At 46.1% G+C, this 17,940-nt stretch overlaps 1 protein-coding gene across 1 annotated transcript; it reads left to right on the forward strand.

The window, feature by feature from the left end:
* Positions 1-541: 541 nt before the first annotated feature.
* On the forward strand, positions 542-17,360 carry LOC116581115 (small integral membrane protein 10-like protein 2A; the record flags this gene model as incomplete). Its single annotated transcript, XM_032328142.1, has 2 exons — positions 542-931; positions 17,235-17,360. Coding segments are annotated over 2 exons (411 nt in total), but the record flags the coding sequence as incomplete, so codon positions are not given.
* Between the last annotated feature and the right edge of the window lie 580 nt (positions 17,361-17,940).

Consider the following 17,940-nt stretch of genomic DNA (forward strand, 5'->3'; position numbering starts at 1 on the left):
AACACTGAACAACAATGGCAGGGGTCCTGAAACCATCTACATGGGGAGCATGTTTTGCCCCTCCGCCCCAGGAAGCCTCCCTTTGTTTGCTTTTTATAATTCTGGTTAGATATATATAACATCAAACTTGCTATTTTAACTGTTTTTATTTTGATTGATTTTTTTAGGTGCAAAAAGGTAGCTTGATTAAAGCACGGGAAAGGACCCGTGGGCAAAAAGAGCTGCCTATTTTAACAGTTTTTAAGTGTACAGTTCCCCTTTATTAAGGACATTGACATTGTACACTGTAATTCAAATTCACTGTTCACCTTCTCGTTTGACCATTAGGGGGCAGACCGAGACAACGCATCGGCGGCTCTGCCGGAGCATCCCGCCCCCGCCTCGCCCACGCATGCGCGTCTCACCTGCGGAAGGTGACAGGGGGCGGGGTAGGGGGCGGGACAGAGGTGCGCAGGCGCGGCGCGGGCATTGTGACGTCAGGCCCCGCGGCCAGGCTTGGACCAGGCGGCGTCTCGCGGAGGCGCTTACCGGAGTGTGACGCGCGGACTACCCTCCCGCCGCCCGCCCGCCCCCGACCTCGCCACCGCCTCCCTCGCTCCCTCAGCGCGCCGAGCGCGGCCCAGTGGCCGGGGTGGAGGCCCGGGGGCGACGCGGCGCCGAGAGGGCGGGCGGGCTTCGGAGCTCCGGGCGGTCCGGGTCCGTGGCCGGTCGGTGCGCGGCGAGCGGGCGGCGGGCGCCGGTCTATATGGCGGCGGCTCTGTCGGGCCTGGCTGTCCGCCTTTCGCGCTCGGCCGCCGCCCGCTCCTATGGGGTCTTCTGCAAGGGGCTGACCCGCACCCTGCTCATCTTTTTCGACCTGGCCTGGCGGCTGCGCATCAACTTTCCCTACCTCTACATCGTGGCTTCCATGATGCTCAACGTCCGCCTGCAGGTGAGTGAGCCGCGCCTGCCTGGCTGGCCCTTTTCCCCCCGACCCTCCCCGAGTGCCGGTCCGCGCCCCGCGGCCCGGCCCAGCCCGCCCGGGACGGCGAGGATGCTGACAGGAGCTGCCAAGCTGGATGCTGAGTGTATGCCAGGCACCGTGCCTTTCTCCTGCAACCCCACGGGAGGAAAACCCGCTGAGGTTATTGTTGTTCCCCGTTCTGCAAATGAGGCTGGGGGCGGGGTGGAGCGTTTTCCCGAGGCTGAGGCCCTACAGCTGGGGCGTGGGGTCCGCGGGGATGGTGGAAACTGGCGCCGGTGGAAAGGCCCTGAAGAAGAAATTTTGCCCGGAAAATTATATATGGTTGGGTTTGCGAGATGGGTTTGTGGTTGACTTTGCTAGTTGCCAAACTTTACGAAGCTCTTCAACAAATTATTTTTGATCCCTAAAAGGAGTTAGTGTTTTGATAGCTGTAGCTGATTAATCCTGGTCGGAATGGAAGTGGGGTGAGGCTGAAGAGGAGGCAAAATGAGGTGGAAGGGGCAGAGACGCAAAAGGGTTCAGAGTCCGGAAACTATTCAGATGTGAGAAAGTGGACACACACTCAGCACCTTGGAGATCGCCTTTGTGGTAAATGACGTTCCTTCATCCCGTGGTAATTACAGATGTCTTTTTCTAGTGGGATGAAAAGTCGTCGGATTGAGAATTTTCCTTTATAAGTGGATCATAGCTGGCCAGATGCCGAGCTCCTGTTGGAGTGCCTGGTGCAGGCTTGGATGGAGGAGGGACAGGTTCTTGCCCTCCCGGAGCTTCCTGTCTGACAGTACTTGTGTGGCTCCCTCATGTGCAGAATGAGGAAGCCCGAGTGCTGGGACAGGGCTGTTGAGACCATGCAGGTGTTGTCCTTTTTGTCCCCTCTGGTTTGATTGTATCAGCATGGAATTGTCTGGGTACCTGGACCCTTGGGTTTTGGTGCTAATCACTCGTGAGGGCTACTTAAAACCAGGTTTGTTTTGTTTTTTTAAAGATTTTATTTATTTATTTGACAGAGATCACAAGTAGGCAGAGAAGCAGGCAGAGGGAGAGGAGGAAGCAGGCTCCCCGCTGAGCAGAGACCCGATGTGGGGCTCGATTCCAGGACCCTGAGACCATGACCTGAGCCACCCAGACGCCCCTTAAAATCAGTTCTTGATCAAAATTGTGTTAAGGGGAGATGAGATGAACCTGCCTTTCTGTTCTAAGATCCAAATTGGGATACTTTTATTTGAACAAGGGGTTCTGGCACCCCTAAGTGAAAGTACCAGAATGGAAGAGTGGAAAAGTGAAATCTTTTTCAAGCAGGTAGTTAGGAACGAGTCAAAGGTGCTGGGTGTGGCGATTGGGGGAAACCAGAAAGCCTGTGCTCTAGCCAGTTGCCACTAGCCAACAGTTGTTCGCTAGATCTAGTGTTTTTCAAGAGGAATTGGAAATACTGATGTTTAGATACCATATTAACTCAAGTTGTTTTTTTTTTTTTTTTTTTAACTCAAGTTTTAATAAAGTAAACTTTGTGGCCAAAACACGTCTGCATTTGACACCCCCCCCCCCAAGCTCCTAGTTTGGAACCTTTTGTCTAGAATTGCATTAATGCTTTGCAGTCACATGCAGAATTACAAGAACTACTATAAGAGAAAAGCTAGTACATAATGGTAAAATTACCATGTTTTGAAAAAAAAAATTACCATGTTTTGTACATTTAAAAAAAAAATCACCTTTGTCATACATTCCTTTACTTGTATATGACTACCCTCTAATCCAGACTACCATAATCACTCACCTGGACCATCTGTTTTCCACCGGGCTGTAGAGAAGTATTTTTTTTTTAAACATAGGTGTCCTTTCCCACAAAACAGCAGAACAAAACTGCTTCTTGTTGCCCACAGGAGGCACTTCACACATATTTTTATCCTGCAGGTCTGGCTTTTGCCCACCTCTCTAACTTCTTACTTGGGTTGCTTCTTGTTTACTGTTTTTTTTTTTTTTTTTAAAGATTTTATTTATTTATTTGACAGAGAGAAATTACAAGTACACTGAGAGGCAGGCAGAGAGAGAGAGAGAGAGAAGGAAGCAGGCTCCCTGCTGAGCAGAGAGCCCGATGCGGGACTCGATCCCAGGACCCTGAGATCATGACCTGAGCCGAAGGCAGCGGCTTAACCCACTGAGCCACCCAGGCGCCCCTCTTGTTTACTGTTCTTTCTCACAGTTTCCTTACTACTCTCTGCCTATCTGCCCCTGGGCATTTGGACAAGCTGTTCTTCCTTTGGTTCAGTCATTTGGTACAGTCTCACACTTCAGTTCTGATTTCAGGAAGTGCATGATCACCATATCCATGTGATCTTGCACTTTGGCTCTCTTCATTGCAAGAGTACTGAAGGCTTGCTTGTTCCATAAGCAATAAGGAATCAAGGACTCCATTTCTAATGTGATGCTTAGGGTTTCCAAATCTCACAGTTGTTTGTAGTTGTTTGAGAACCTCAGGAACAGTTATTCAAGTACAAATTTCATAATAAGGAATTTGCACTGTAATGATTGAGAGTAGATGTATTTAGGAGGAGGGAAATTAACTTTACTTGGAGTGGTTTGAGCTGTCAGAAGGACTCAGTGCTCACCAATCCCAAAAGCCCGTAATGGGTGACTTGGTGTACTTGACAGTACGTGACCTGGATTAGCCGTCCAGGTGCAGCACAGCCCAGGAGTTGAGCTATATAGGGGTAGCGTGTGGGCTGTTAGTCAGGTGAGGGGTGGGGTGGGGGCGGGGGAGCACAGAGTGGTCACCAGGGTTGTTGGCGGCTGTCTAAGAACTCAGGTGCCACGGCAGTCACTTCATGGGCTGAGGCAGGGAGAGGGTGGGAGCGGGGTGTATCTCTTCTTTACTCTCATAGTTAATCTGCTACTTAAAATGCCCTTGCAGGTTTAGAGTTGCTGTTCATTTGTGGAAAATCACTAATTAAATTAACCTGATTTAAGGGTTTAATTACTCTGGCCTCTTGTAAAGGGAAGTGCCATGGGAAATAGCATCCAAGTAAGAGGACAGCTGAGGTGGCTGCCTTTTTACTCACCACACTGTGTCCCCAGCCTCTGCATGGTAGGTGCTGGACTAAAGGATGCTGTGTCCCGTGTGTTTACTTAGGACGTCTGCATCCTTTGCAGACCTTTTCAGGAGATTGATACCTCTTTAACATGCAAGGTGATTAAATGAGAAAACAGATGCAAAAGAGCTTTGTAAACCTAGGAGCTTTATGATCTTAAAATATTGTTTGCAAAAAATAAAAAATACTGTTTGGAAGCCTAAGAAAAAATAAATTTTAAAAATTCTGAAAAAAAATATTTGTAAGCAGCCTTAATCTGCTAGAGTCATTAGCATCCTACTTATGCAGAATCCAAAATACAAGTAGAAAAATGAAAATCTGTATGAAATACTAAGTTAAAAATAGTGGGACATCTGGGTGGCTCAGTCGGTTAAGCATCTGCTTTTGGCTCAGGTCATGATCCCAGGGTCCTGGGATGAGTCCCAAATCGGGCTCCTTGCTCAGTGGGAAGCCTGCTTCTCCCTCTGCCTGTAGCTCCCCCTCTTGTGGTCTTATGCTCTCTCTCCCGTGCTCTCTCTCTGGCAAGTAAACAAATAAAATCTTAAAAAAAAATTAAAATTAGTAAAAACAAGATGATAGACTGTGCGGAGAACCTATGTAACTGGTTATGCCTCCAACTTTTCAGTTATGCTGCCTGAGAGAAGAATCAAGTATCTTGGGCTCAGGTCACCTAGATTTATAAACGATTAAAAGGGAAGGTCAAAAAAAAAAAAAAAAAAAAAAAAAAGGGAAGGTCTCAGGGGCGCCTGGGTGGCTTAGGCAGTTAAGTGTCTCTGACTCTTGATTTTAGCTCAGACCATGACCTTAGGATTGTCAGAGCCCTGAGCTGGGTATGGAGCCTACTTAAGATCCTCTCTGGGTCCCTCTGCTCCTGTCCCCAAGGGGGGAAAAAAAGAAGGCCTCAAAAAGGTTAGAGAAAGGACATGGTGAAGGTGGATGATTGTTGTCACACTGAGCAATGTCCTTGTCTTCCATGATATGGGCCATACTGCCCTGGAGTGATCTGCGCTAACCAGGCCGGGGAAGCTTCCTTTGGTTCCTCTGTGTGTGTGGGCTCTCTCCTCTGGTTCTGACCGCTCTGTCATAGTCTCCTTTCTCATAGACTTTGTCAATCCACAACTCCCTGTCTTTGTGTTCACCTGTCACTTAAAAAATCTGTATTCGTTCATTCCAGTCAAATAAAAGAGTTCAGGAGTGTAGGTGGGCCGGAAGAACTGGTTGCCTTGCTAAATAAAGCAGGTGGGCTTCGTTGATTAGGTGGCATTTGAACAAAAGCTTTTTTTTTTTTTTTTTAAGATTTTATTCATTTATTTGACTGAGACTGCAAGAGAGGGAACAGAAGCAGGGGGAGTGGGAGAGGGAGAAGCTGGCTCCCCATTGAGCAGGGAGCCTGATGCGGGGCTCGATCCCAGGACCCTGGGATCATGACCTGAGCTGAAGGCAGAGGCTTAACGACTGAGCCACCCAGGTGCCCCTGAACAAAAGTTTTTGAAATCAGCGGTGAGGGCTTTAAGCCTTGGGGAAGGGGAGATGTCTGGGTTAGAAGTGTATCTAGTTTTGTGGAGAGTAGGCCCTACAGCGGATGCAAGCCTGGCTTGTTCTAGAACAGGAGGAGGCTGGTCCGTGAAGAAGGAGCTTCAGACTGAGAGGTGTAGGAGCATTGAAAGGACTTTGGCATTGACTCAGGTTGCATGGTCTTATGTCTGAACAGTTTCAGGAAGTAGTAACTATCCCGAGATCCTAGTTGCAGGATCTCCTAGTGCAGCTTGAAATGAGTTTTATTCTTTTGCTCGATTGGGGAAAATTAGAGATTATTAAGAAAATGTTTAAAAGTATATAAGCTTTGCGAAATCTTAATGAGTCAAGTCAGAAGCATCAGCTCAGTTAGGAATTTGTTCTGGCTTCTGAGCTGAGGAACGACTGCATACTTTGAGATGATAAGTACCGAACATGCGGAAAACACACTAGGGAATCTTTCCATTCAAGTGAATGCCTTCATCATGGTTTGTTTTTCATAAACTTTAGAAAAATTTTCAACCTATATAAAATTTGAAAGAATGGTACAGTGAATATCTGTATTTTTGAGTCAGGTTTTTTTGTTTTGTTTTGTTTTTAAGTCTTACACAAAGTCCTATAATGGGTCAAGCAGATACTAAAGTATGTTAGATCTATATGTACTGATGTTAGGAGATACCAACCAGGGACATCTGGGTGGCTCAGTCAGTTAAGCCTCTGCCTTTGACTCAGGTCATGATCCTGGGGATCTGGGACCGAACCCCATGTCAGGCTCCTTGCTCAGCGGGGAGTCTGCTTCTCCCCCTCCCTCTGCCTACCTCTTTCTCTAAAATAAATAAAATCTTAAAAAAATAAAAATACCAACCATATATAAAGTGAAGAAAAGTGGGGGTGCCTGGGTGGCTCAGGCCATTAAACATGTGCTTTCAGCTCAGGTCATGATCCTGTGTCTTGGGATCAAGCCCCATATCAGGCTCCCTGCTGGGTGGGGGTAGGGGTGGGGGGGTCTGCTTCTCCCTCACCCCCTGCTGCTCCTCCCCTGCTTATGCTATCTCATTCTTGTGCTCTCTCAAATAAATAAATAAATAAATAAATAAATAGAATCTTTTTTTTTTTTTTAAAGATTTTATTTATTTATTTGATAGAGCTCACAAGTAGGCAGAGAGGCAGGCAGAGAGAGGTGGGGAGAAGCAGGCTCCCTGCTGAGCAGAGAGCCCTATGTGGGGCTCGATCCGAGAACCCTGGGATCAAGACCTGAGCCGAAAGCAGAGGCTTTAACCCACTAAGCCACCCAGGCGCCCCAATAAATAGAATCTTTTAAAGAAAAAATGTGTTTGCCTATACCTGGGGGGAGCAGCCCTAACTCAGGGGAGAGCCTAGGCATTGCTTCTCAAACGATCTGTGGAGAAGAACCAGTGGTTCTTTACCTGCACAGACAGGGGTGGCTTATAAACCACAAACACATTTCTCACAGCCTGGAAGCTGGAAAGTCCAAGATCTAGGCACCCTCATGGCCAGGCCCTTGTGAGAGTTTTTTTTTCCTAGCAGGTGCCTTCTTGTCGTCTCATAGTCAGGGGGGCTGGGGGTCTCTGTGGGGTGGTTTTGTAAGACCGCCAGTCCCGTTCGTGAGGGCTCTACTCATGACCTGCACACTTCCCAGAGGCTTCCCTGCCTTAGTACGGCCATCTTCAGGTTGGAGTTTCAGCATATGAATTCGGGGGGACAGACATTGAGACCATAGCACCTTCTGATAGTTTTGTAAGGGCCGATAAAAATGAATTGCTTTTACATGGAAAAGGGCAGCGTCTGCTTGAGACCCACCCCCCCATTCATGGGCACATACGCATTTTCTCTCTCTCTCTCTCTCTCCCCCTCCCCCTCCTTCCCTCTCCCTAATAAATAAATCCTTCATTTAAAAAAAAGTTACATGCTCTTCCCACTGAGCCAGCCAGCTTCTTCCCACTCAGCCACCTCTGAGTGTTCTTAATTCTGTTCTTACACGATCACAATAACCAGCTGGGGGATGGGGGTGGGGAGGGACATGGGATGGTGGTGCCTCTTACCTTTGTAAGGACTTTGGCTTGTACTCTGAGCGAAGTGGGAGATGTTTCAGTGAGATGGGACTTCATGTGATTTACTTTTTTAAAGGATTATTATTATTTTTTAAAGATTTTATTTATTTATTTGACAGAGACACAGCGAGAGAGGGAACACAAACAAGGGGGTGGGAGAGGGAGAAGCAGGCCTCCTGCCGAGCAGGGATCCCGTTGCGGGGCTCGATCCCAGGACCCTGGAGTCATGACCGGAGCAGAAGGCAGACGCCTAACGACCGAGCCACCCAGGCGCCCCTAAAGGATTTTTTTTTTTAAAAGATTTTATTATTTATTTGACAGAGAGAGAGAGCGCACGCACAAGCACGGGGAGAGGCAGAGGGAGAGGGAGAAGCAGGCTCCCTGCAGAGCAGGGGAAGCCCGATATGGGACTCGATTCCGGGACTCTGGGATCATGACCCAAGCCGAAGGCAGTGGCGAAGTGTGTGTGGCAGTGGCACACACTTACCTATTTATTTATATCTCTGTCATTCCTTTTCAGTAAGGATAAATAAACTCTTTGCTAATCTTGTTTTATCTATTTCGTCAAGCCTACACCATCTTCATCTCCTCACCCTACACTGGGGTATTTAAAAAAAAAAAAAAATCCAAACCAGAATGAGGCTTTTGGTTCTTTTGTTTGTTTGTTTCACTTTTTTACTTTGAAATGATTTGACTTAGAGAAAAGTTGCAAAAATAGTGCAGAGAGCTCCCATAGATGCTTTACCCATTTTCTGCTGTTGGAGGCTAACTGTATAGCACAGTTAAAAATTCAGAGATGAGGGGCACCTGGGTGGCTCAGGTCATGATCTCAGGGTCTTGGGATCGAGTCCTGCATCGGGCTTTCTGCTCAGCAGGGAGCCTGCTTCCCTCTCTCTCTCTCTCTCTGCCTGCCTCTCTTCCTACTTGTGATCTCTGTTAAATAAATAAATAAAATCTTTGGGGGGAAAAAAAAACCTCAGAGATGAACATTAGTGTGATGCATTGGGGTTTCACCAGTTTTTCCCACTGTGTCCTTTTCCTGTTCCAGGACCCGACACTGCATTTAGTTGCCGTGTCTCCAATCTGTGACACTTCCGTAGACACCTCTTGACTTTTATATCCATCCCTTGGACATTCAGGCTGTTGTCGGTTTTTGGCTATTATGAGTGAGTAAGGCTGCCGGGAACATTCACGAATAGGGTTTGCGTGGATGTGATTTCATTTCTCTTGGGTGTAGGAGTGGAGAGTCGCTGGGTCATATGGTAATCCTGTGTTTGAGCATTTCAGGAGGCTCACTGTTACTGCACTTCAGAGTTGAGGATGGAAGCGGGGAGACTCTGGGGGGGACGGATGGGAGGGACACCATGGCGGCTCCTGATGGGGGGGCAGTGGGGGAGCTACTGGGAGTGGCTGTGTTGTGTTTGTTGTTTGAGGCAACATGCCTCTCTTACGTAAGTACTTCCTTACGTGGTATGTCAGCGAAAGACTCATTCACTTTTTTGGGGGGTGGTGGTGAACTACCCATGTTTTTTGCCCATTTTCCTGTTGGTTGTTGGTGATCGTAATTTCTCAGAGCCTTGTATCTGTTAGTTAAGAGTTGAAAAGTGGGGTTTTGTTTTGTTTTGTTTTGTTTTGTTTTAGTTACATTTTGATTTTGCTTATGATGTGTATTTGACATACCAAACTTTACTTACTTGTTTTTGAAAAAGCTTCTTTGTTTCTCTCTTTTAAGTAATCTCTGCACTCAGTGTGGGTCTTGAACACTCAATCCTGAAATTAAGAGTGGCATGTTCTACTGACTGAGCCAGCCAGGCACCCTTGAGGTTTATTTTTATGTAGTCAGATTTAACAATCTTTTTTGACTTTGGGTTCGCCCTAGTTAGAAGGCCTTCCCAGGGGCACCTGAGCGGCTCAGTTGGTGAAGTGTCTGCCTTTGGCTCCAGTCATGATCCCAGGGTCCTGGATCAGTCTCGCATTGGGCTTCCTGCTCAACGGGGAATCTGCTTCTCCCTCTCCCTCTGCAGTTCCCACTGCTTGTGGGCTCCCTCTCTCAAATAAAATAAATAAAATCTTAAAAAAAAAAAAAAAAAAAGACCTTGCCAACTTTTAGGCTATGAGGAATTCAACCCTATTTTATTCTGGTTAGAAAATACATATACATACATAAAATCTCCTGTGATAAGTATACAGATTGCACTGCCGTGAAGACTGTGTGAGTAACATTTTTGTCCTTGAGTGTATGTTACTAGAAAGTGAGCTTCAAGAAGAAGAGTCCTGTTTGTCCTAACACTAGTGCCTAGAACAGTGCCTGGCCCAGGGTAGGAGCTCAGTGAACACTTCCGGATTGAATTTGTAGCAGGAAATTGTCAGAGTAGAATCCTGAAGGAAAGGTTATTTGCATTTGTAAATAATTCTAAAAGTTAAAATGCTCCCTGTTGACTGGTCGGCCACTGCAGCCGGGGCCTCGGCTTCCACCCCTCCCCGGAAACACGCAGTCTGTGTTGAGGCCACTTCCATGTTGCCATCCGGTGGTCACTCCTGCGTCTTCTGCTTCACAGAACCCCCCCCCACACCCCATTTTGTTGTTCATTCCCTAAAACACTCTTGATGATGATGACAGCTGCTGTTTATAGCATGCCAGTCAGAGAAGTTGCTAGGCGCTCTCACACAGTGAGTCCTCACAGCACGCTGAGGTCAGAGGATTGCCCAAGGTCCCGGAGTCGGGACACAGCCCACATCTGAGCATACCTTTGGCAGGCAGGTGAAAGGGGGAGGAAACAGGGTGGTGGCTTAGCGAGAGCTGCACGGCTGGCTTTTTAAGGGCAGGTTTGATTTAGATGTGCTGAATGATTGGTAACAGGAACTCAGCACTCTTAGTAAGTTTCCTGTGGTTATGATTCAGCTTAATGGGGAGACGACTGAGTTGTTCCTGCTTCTCATCCTCTGAGCTGGGTAACACCTTTTTTCTTTTTTTCTTTTTTTAAGTCTTACTGTTTTTTAAATTTTATTTTGTATTGCCTTAAGTAATCTCTACACCCAACTTGGGGCTTGAACTCAAGACCCCAAGATCAAGAGTTGCATGCTGTACGGACTGTGCCAGCCAGGTGCCCCATGCTGGGTAGCAATTTCAAGAATGTGTTTTGGCCACCTCCTCAGTGTGATTGTTTCAGTCGTGAGCACAGTGATGTTAAGGTATACTGACGTTCACTTCTGGAAGCTCCAGAAGCCAGGCGAGGCCAGGATGAGCCTGGAGTGTGTTTGTGAGCCATTGTGAAGCAGGACCCCACTCTAAGCCCATTGTTGTCCCAACCTGGCTCGTGGAGCTATGTCTTCTTCCAGCCCCCTTTGGAGATAGCCTTGCCAGCTGGCTTTCAGAAGCATAGCGGCCAGGTTATTTTTAGTTCACAGAGCAGTGGTATCCAGACTGTCAGGTCCCGGAGGCCATTAATAGCTCAGGTTAGAGAAGGTAAGGTGACAGCAGTCCAAGAGGGCAGCAGCTGCCTAAGTGGGTCAGGCCTATTGTTGTGCAGCAGGTCAGCTGCCTCCAGCCAACAGGGATTTTGGTAGAGGATGATTTCTCCTGTCTGTACTGGAATTGTGGACGCACCCAGATAATCTTGTTTCCCTGTGCACATCACCCCTCTGGTTTTGTGGCTCCATTTTCAACCTTTTTTACCTTTTTGGGGGATGTGTCGGGTGAGGAAATACGTTCAGGAACTTACTGCCAGTACCACACTTCTTTTTTTCTGAATCATACTGTTTTGAACTTCCAAATAGACTCCTTCCTTTACCCTGATGGTCTCCGTGTTGGTGGATAAGTTTGTTTGCCAGAGTTTATGCTGCTTATTATTTTGTAGCCTTAACACAGGGTGGGGGGAGGATGTGGCGATGAGATTTCTAGGGCTAAGGACAGTTAATTATATAATTATATATGCTGGGTACAATGTGATATATCTATATATGTAGTAGGGTGAGAATAAGTTATAAAAATATTTCACAAACACAAATACCATATGATTTCACTTTGTTCTAAAAAACAAAACAAATGAACAAACCAAAAAAAGAAACAGGCCCATAAATACAGAGAACAGACTGATGATGGGCGCCAGATGGGCTGGTGGGGGATGGGAAAATGGGTGAAGGGCAGTGGAAGGTACAGGCTCTCAGATGTGGAATGAATAAGTCCCAGGCATGGAAGGTACAGCGTAGAGAATACAGTCCGTGGGATTGTAGTGGTGTTGTGTGGGGACAGATGGTGGTTGTGCTCGTGGGGAGCAGAGCACGATGTCGAAGCTTGTTGAATCACTTTGTGCACGTGAAACTAATCTAGAGTGTGTCAACTGTACTTCCATAAAAAATACTTCACTTGTTTAGAAATTATTTGAAAATTATTTCTGGCTTTCAAAATAACATGTGTATCTAGTGTGAAGTTTTTGCTGACCCAAAAAAAAAAAAATAAAGGTAGTTTTTGTTGATTAATTGAGGGATCAGAGCCAAAATGTTTTCACTGACCTGAAGGTTTTTTTTTTTTTTTTTTTAAGATTTTATTTATTTATTTGACAGACAGAGATCACAAGTAGGCAGAGAGGCAGACAGAGAGAGGGGGAAGCAGGCTCCCCGCTGAGCAGAGAGCCTGATGAAAGGCTTGATCCCAGGACCCTGAGATCATGACCTGAGCCGAAGGCAGAGGCTTTAACCCACTGAGCCGCCCAGGTACCCCTGACCTGAGGTATTTTTGTCAAGATTAAATATATAGTTTATTACTGAATTTATTAAAAAAGTAGATCTTCAGTAAACAACATATTCTAACATTACTAAATATGTGATTATATTAGTGGTACCTTAGCTGGAGTATTTTAACACAATTCTGGAAATATTTCATCTTTCTGAACAGCACTAAGTCCTTGTACAAGGACATGCTAAAAGTAGTTAGATAATTTTCCTGAGAGGTGGCCCCTATTAAGTGACATGTTTTTCTTAAGAATTTTTTATTTTATTTTATTATTTTAAAAAATATTTTTAAAAATTTGGGTGTGAGAGGGCATGAGCAGGGGGAGGAACAGAGGGAGAGGGAAAGCAGACTGCCTGCTGAGTCAGGTGCTTGCCTGCAGGGCTCCATCCCAGGACACTGAGACCGTGACCTGAGCCAAAGACAGATGCTTAATGAACTGAGCCAGCCTGGTGCTTCTCAAATATATATATATATATATATATATATATATATATATATATATATTTATTTTAAAGATTTTATTTATTTATTTGAGGGAGAATGAGTGAGAGAGAGCATGAGAAAGGAGGAGGTCAGAGGGAGAAGCAGACTCCCCAAGGAGCTGGGAGCCCGATGTGGGACTCGATCCTGGAAGTCCAGGATCATGACCTGAGCCGAAGGCAGTTGCTCAACCAACTGAGCCACACAGGCGCCCCATATTTTTAATACATATTAAAATAAGGTATTTATAAACATTCTTAAGGAGTGCCTGGATAGGTCAGTTGGTTACACTTCTGCCTTCAGCTCAGGTCACGATCTCAGGGTCCCGGGATTGAGCTGGACTTTGGTCTCCCTCTCCCTCTGCTCCTCCCTCTGCTCATGTTTGCGCGTGCTCTGTCTCTCTCATGTAAATGAAATAAAAGCTAATATATATACACATAAATATATACGAATATGTATTTTTTTCTTAAGATTTTATTTATTTATTTGACACCCGAGAGAGAGGCAGGCAAAAAGACGGGGGAAGCAGGCTCTCCGCCAAGCAGGGAGCCCAATGTGGGGCTCGATCCCAGGACCCTGAGATCATGACCTGAGCCAATGGGCAGAGGCATAACCCACTGAGCCACCCAGGCTCCCCATGGATATGTATATTTGAGAATGCTTTCATTTCAGGAAAATGTTCTTATTTGAAATCAGTAATATAAATGGAGAGTTTGAACAAATATGCTCTGGAAACTTAACTTCAAAGAACTGTCCAGAGAAGTTGACTAGTTTTTGAGGGGGTAAACTTTGCAAGTATATAGGACTCTGAACAATGGTGGGAGTTAGGACCCCTGTGCAATTGAAAATCCACAGATTTTTGACTCCCAAAAATCTAACTTAGCAATAACAGTTAACATATATTTTGTGCCATATGCTGTATTCTTAGAAAAAGCCGTCTAGAGAAAAGAAAATGTTAACTTAAGGAAGAGGAAATATTTTACAGGACTGTACTGTATTTGTGGAAAAAGACCTGCATAAAAGTGGATCTGTGCAATCGAAACCCATGTTTTTGAGGGTCAGCTGTATTGAATTGTAGCCAGAATCCACACTTAGAAGATGGTACCTCTTAAAAGTTCTCATCACAAGAAAAAAATGGTAATGGGTGGTGACGGATGTCAACTCCTGGCGATCATTTTGTAATATATACAAACATTGAGCCCTCATGTTGTACACCTGAAACCAATGTAACGTTATATCACAGTTTTGAAAAAATGGCATCTTGCATTTGTGTATTGCTTTATCCTGTTCAAATACATTTTTTCAGTTCTTTAGAGGATTGATCACATTTCTGTTGGTAAAAATTTTGAATGTATCCTCCAGATAGAGATGTATTTATAAACTTTATGGTTCTCCACCAAAATATGGCATATATTGTAAAACTTAGAAAAAGTTAAAGGGGGAATGAGATAAAATGAGCTAGGCAGAGATCTGATATTTTCTCCTCTACTCCTTGAGTTGGGGTCACCCCATCTAGCACCCGCTACACTAGAAGATCGTATGAAGTTTAGAGTTTATTTGGAGCCAATGAAGTTGTGTAAGAAACACATCTAACTGCCCTCTTTTTTGAAGTGCTTGACGCTCTTGGTGTCTATGACATGGAGTTTCTCGAGTTGCTTCGAATCTTCCCCCTTGGTGGCTTTGGGGTGTCCTCACTAGATCTTGGAGAGCCTGGTCTTCTGTATCTTACTGTCTTCTCTTTTTTACCCATCTCCCCAAAACTGGGGACTTCAGAATCTGGGTTTGAGCTCTGACGTCACTCTTGAGCTAACCACTTGATTAATAATCCAAATGCTTGTCCAGTTCCCACAGTCAGACTCCGTGTGTCCCCATCTGAGCTGTTAGACGTCCCTCCAGACCTGCTGCTCCTCTCCATTCTCCATTCGTGATGCCTTCATTACCTAGAAGTGAAACGAGAGAAACCGGTGGTGGTCTCCCTTTCTACATCCGTCAGCTACCAAGTGGAAAAATATTTTCTCTTTCCTCTTCATCCACAGCCTCAACTCTTCCCCTGTGGAATTGGAATAGCCTCCTCATTGGTCTGTGTGATTCCTTCCCACCCGCCACAGCCGCCACCCTGCAGCCAAGGAGTTAGTCAGAAATGCAGATCTGGCCACCATCTCCTGGCCGAATGTCGCTCAGTCGCTCTGCTGATGGAGGCCACGCTCCCTGCACCACGACCCTTGTGCCTCGTTAGCCCTGGTTGGCTTCACGCCTCTCCCTGTGCCCTTTTTGCTTCTGCTTCAGCCTCCAACAGTTGTTTATTTTCTTCCGAGTGTACTCTCTTTACTTTTTTTTTTTTTAAAGATTTTGTTTATTTATTTGACAGAGATCACAAGCAGGCAGAGAGGCAGGTGGGGGCGGGGAGCAGGCTCGCTGCCGAGCAGAGAGCCCGATGCGGGGCTCAATCCCAGGACCCTGGGATCATCACCTGAGCCAAAGGCAGAGGCTTAACCCACTGAGCCACCCAGGTGCTCCTCTCTTTACATTTTTAAAAAATGTAACACACTTGCACACTCACCTAGCTTGTTCCCCTGGTTAGAGAAACTGCAGCTTCCTGCCCCCCATTTCTCTGTCCCCGCAGCTGAGCCTCTCAGCTCCAGCGGGCTCTCCTTGTCCGGATTTCTCTCACTCTGAATCGCACGCTTGTTGCTTCCTGACTCTTCGTGCTCAGGCTTTGTCTTTCTGTGGGAAACGAGCTGAGCGCTCTCGGGCTTCTGCCTCACGTCCCGCGTTTCCATCCCTCCTTTCACCCAGCAGAGCTGTGTGTCTTCCTTACATTGTTCTTCCGTAGGCTGGCCTTCTAGAAAAATAGTAAATACAGTCGATGTATTTCTTTATTTTCCATGTATTAATGCTCTGGGGTTATGGATTTTTAAAGGAACATGGGTCAGCATTTTTTTTTTTAACTCATCAATTAATGAGGGAACTCATTAATTAGATGCTAACTCATTAATTAGATTAATTAGATGTTCTAATCGGTTTAAAGGAGAATTTAGACAGAACACGCACACACATAATCAGGAATGCCAAAGTGCAGTGCAAATGATCAGTACACGTGGTCAGTATCCACAGGGTAATAATCAATTGTATTCCTCTGAACAGAGTTTTTAATTATTTGGATAAGAAATCTTTTGCCTTCCTCTCACAGTTTTTACAACTCAGAGTCAGGTGCAGGGCCCCCTAAACTCAGGTAACCCAGGGACGCAGTGGAGAGTGAGCCCATTCAGCTTGTTTCCTGGTCTCAAGGCTCTTTCACAGCCTTTCTTGACACATCTTCCCCATTGGGGGCATAATGATGTCAAAGAAAGATGATTCTTGGTCACAGAAAAAGCCTGGTCCTGTTAGCGTTGCAGGTACAGCAAGAATGTTAACTATACGGGCCACCTTGAGTTTGCTCTTGAACCACTGCTGAGATTACAAATCAACTTCTGTCCCGAAGTTTTCACGCAGAATCTTGGACTAGGCGAGTTTGAGAATGGGGATGTAAGCCCAAGAAACTTTCTCCACCCTTTTTTTACTTGTAGTACCTATAAATTCGGTGAATTCTTCTCTTAACGAGACTCTAAAAATTTGCTGAGGTCCCTGCCCTGACAGCCGTGATCTTCCTTACCACATTGAGGCCGTGACCTCCACGCAGGTTTTTCCTGGGAGGGCTTTGTGGACAGCAGATCTGTAAATAATGTTGACCTTGATTCCTTAAAAGTGGCTTGTCATGCTTGAGTCACTGAGACTCAGTCTCAAATAGGACACGTCAGGTAGGGCCTTGGTTTGCATAATCAAGTCATCCAGTTACATCCTGATTAAATAGAGGACAGATTTTTATAGAACCCACAGAAATAACTAAATAGCTGTGAAAACTACAAAGCCTAAGAATGTTTTTTTTTTTAATTTTAAGTATTTTTAGGAAACCCTGCAGTAATAAAGTACTGTTTAGTTTTCTTTCTTTTTTTTTCTTTTAAAGTATGTTCTTTTTGTTGTGATCCCTAATTGGTAGGTTGTCATCCTGTTTTCTGTCAAAATGTAGGAGTCCTTGGTACCAGAGACTGTTAAAGAGATCTTCCTGGGGCGCCTGGGTGGCTCAGTGTGTTAGGCCTCTGCCTTCAGCTCAGGTCATGATCTCAGGGTCCTGGGATCAAGTCCCGCATCGGCCTCTCTGCTCCGCGGAGAGCCTGCTTCCCTCTCTCTCTCTGCCTGCCTCTCTTCCTGCTTGTGATCTCTCTGTCAAATAAATAAATAAAATCTTAAAAAAAAAAAAGATCTTCTTGTTTGTTAGAAGTACCTGGTATGTGTAGGCTCTTTCAAGGCTCTGTCTTCATAATAATACTCCCGATTATCTCTTCCAGGTTCATATTGAGATCCACTGAAGGCCTTCCGCTGACTGACAGAGGCGCGTCGTCAGGCTCACCACATCAGAGAACACACAGCATGAGGGACACCTGCCTCGGGAAGGTGCAGGCGGCGGGAGAGGACTCAGACCGGCTGCTGTATGGACTTGAAGGAGCACAGGGGGAGAGCCCTTGCCCGACAGATACGCCTTCCCCCTCCTGGATGCCTAGGCCTGCCGGTGATGGGGATGGAAATTCACAAAGTGAGGAGTTATCAGTGGAAATGAAAAATGCTTCGAGTGAGGCCAGCCTCTTCCTTCACAATGGCAACAAAACACTTCCATGTTTGAAAGAATCATTACGAAGAAATTCACCTTCTGTAGCGGGTCAGAGCAAGACTGTGCATGTGTTCTGCGCTCCCGCCAGAGAGCGTTCTGCTGGGGTGTGCTGCGGAGCGAGGGAGGCTCTGCTGGGGCGCGGGCTGGAAGGAGGGCCCGGGGCCACCAACCGCCACGGAGGACGGGGCCACACAGCGGCGTCTCAGGCGTCAGGACTACTGCGCTCTCAGAAGCGGTCAGAATCAGGGATTTCTGAGGAGGAACCGCCAAGTGCTCTTCTGGAGGGGCTAGGCTTTGAGTTGGAACTGTCTGGCCTGCATTTCATCCTCTCTCCACTGCTGCACGCACACCCCGAAGTTTTCCTGATTGAGACACAAAGTGTTTTC

This window comes from Mustela erminea, chromosome 20, assembly GCF_009829155.1.
Source record: "Mustela erminea isolate mMusErm1 chromosome 20, mMusErm1.Pri, whole genome shotgun sequence".
In the NCBI taxonomy this organism is placed as follows: Eukaryota; Metazoa; Chordata; class Mammalia; order Carnivora; family Mustelidae; genus Mustela; species Mustela erminea.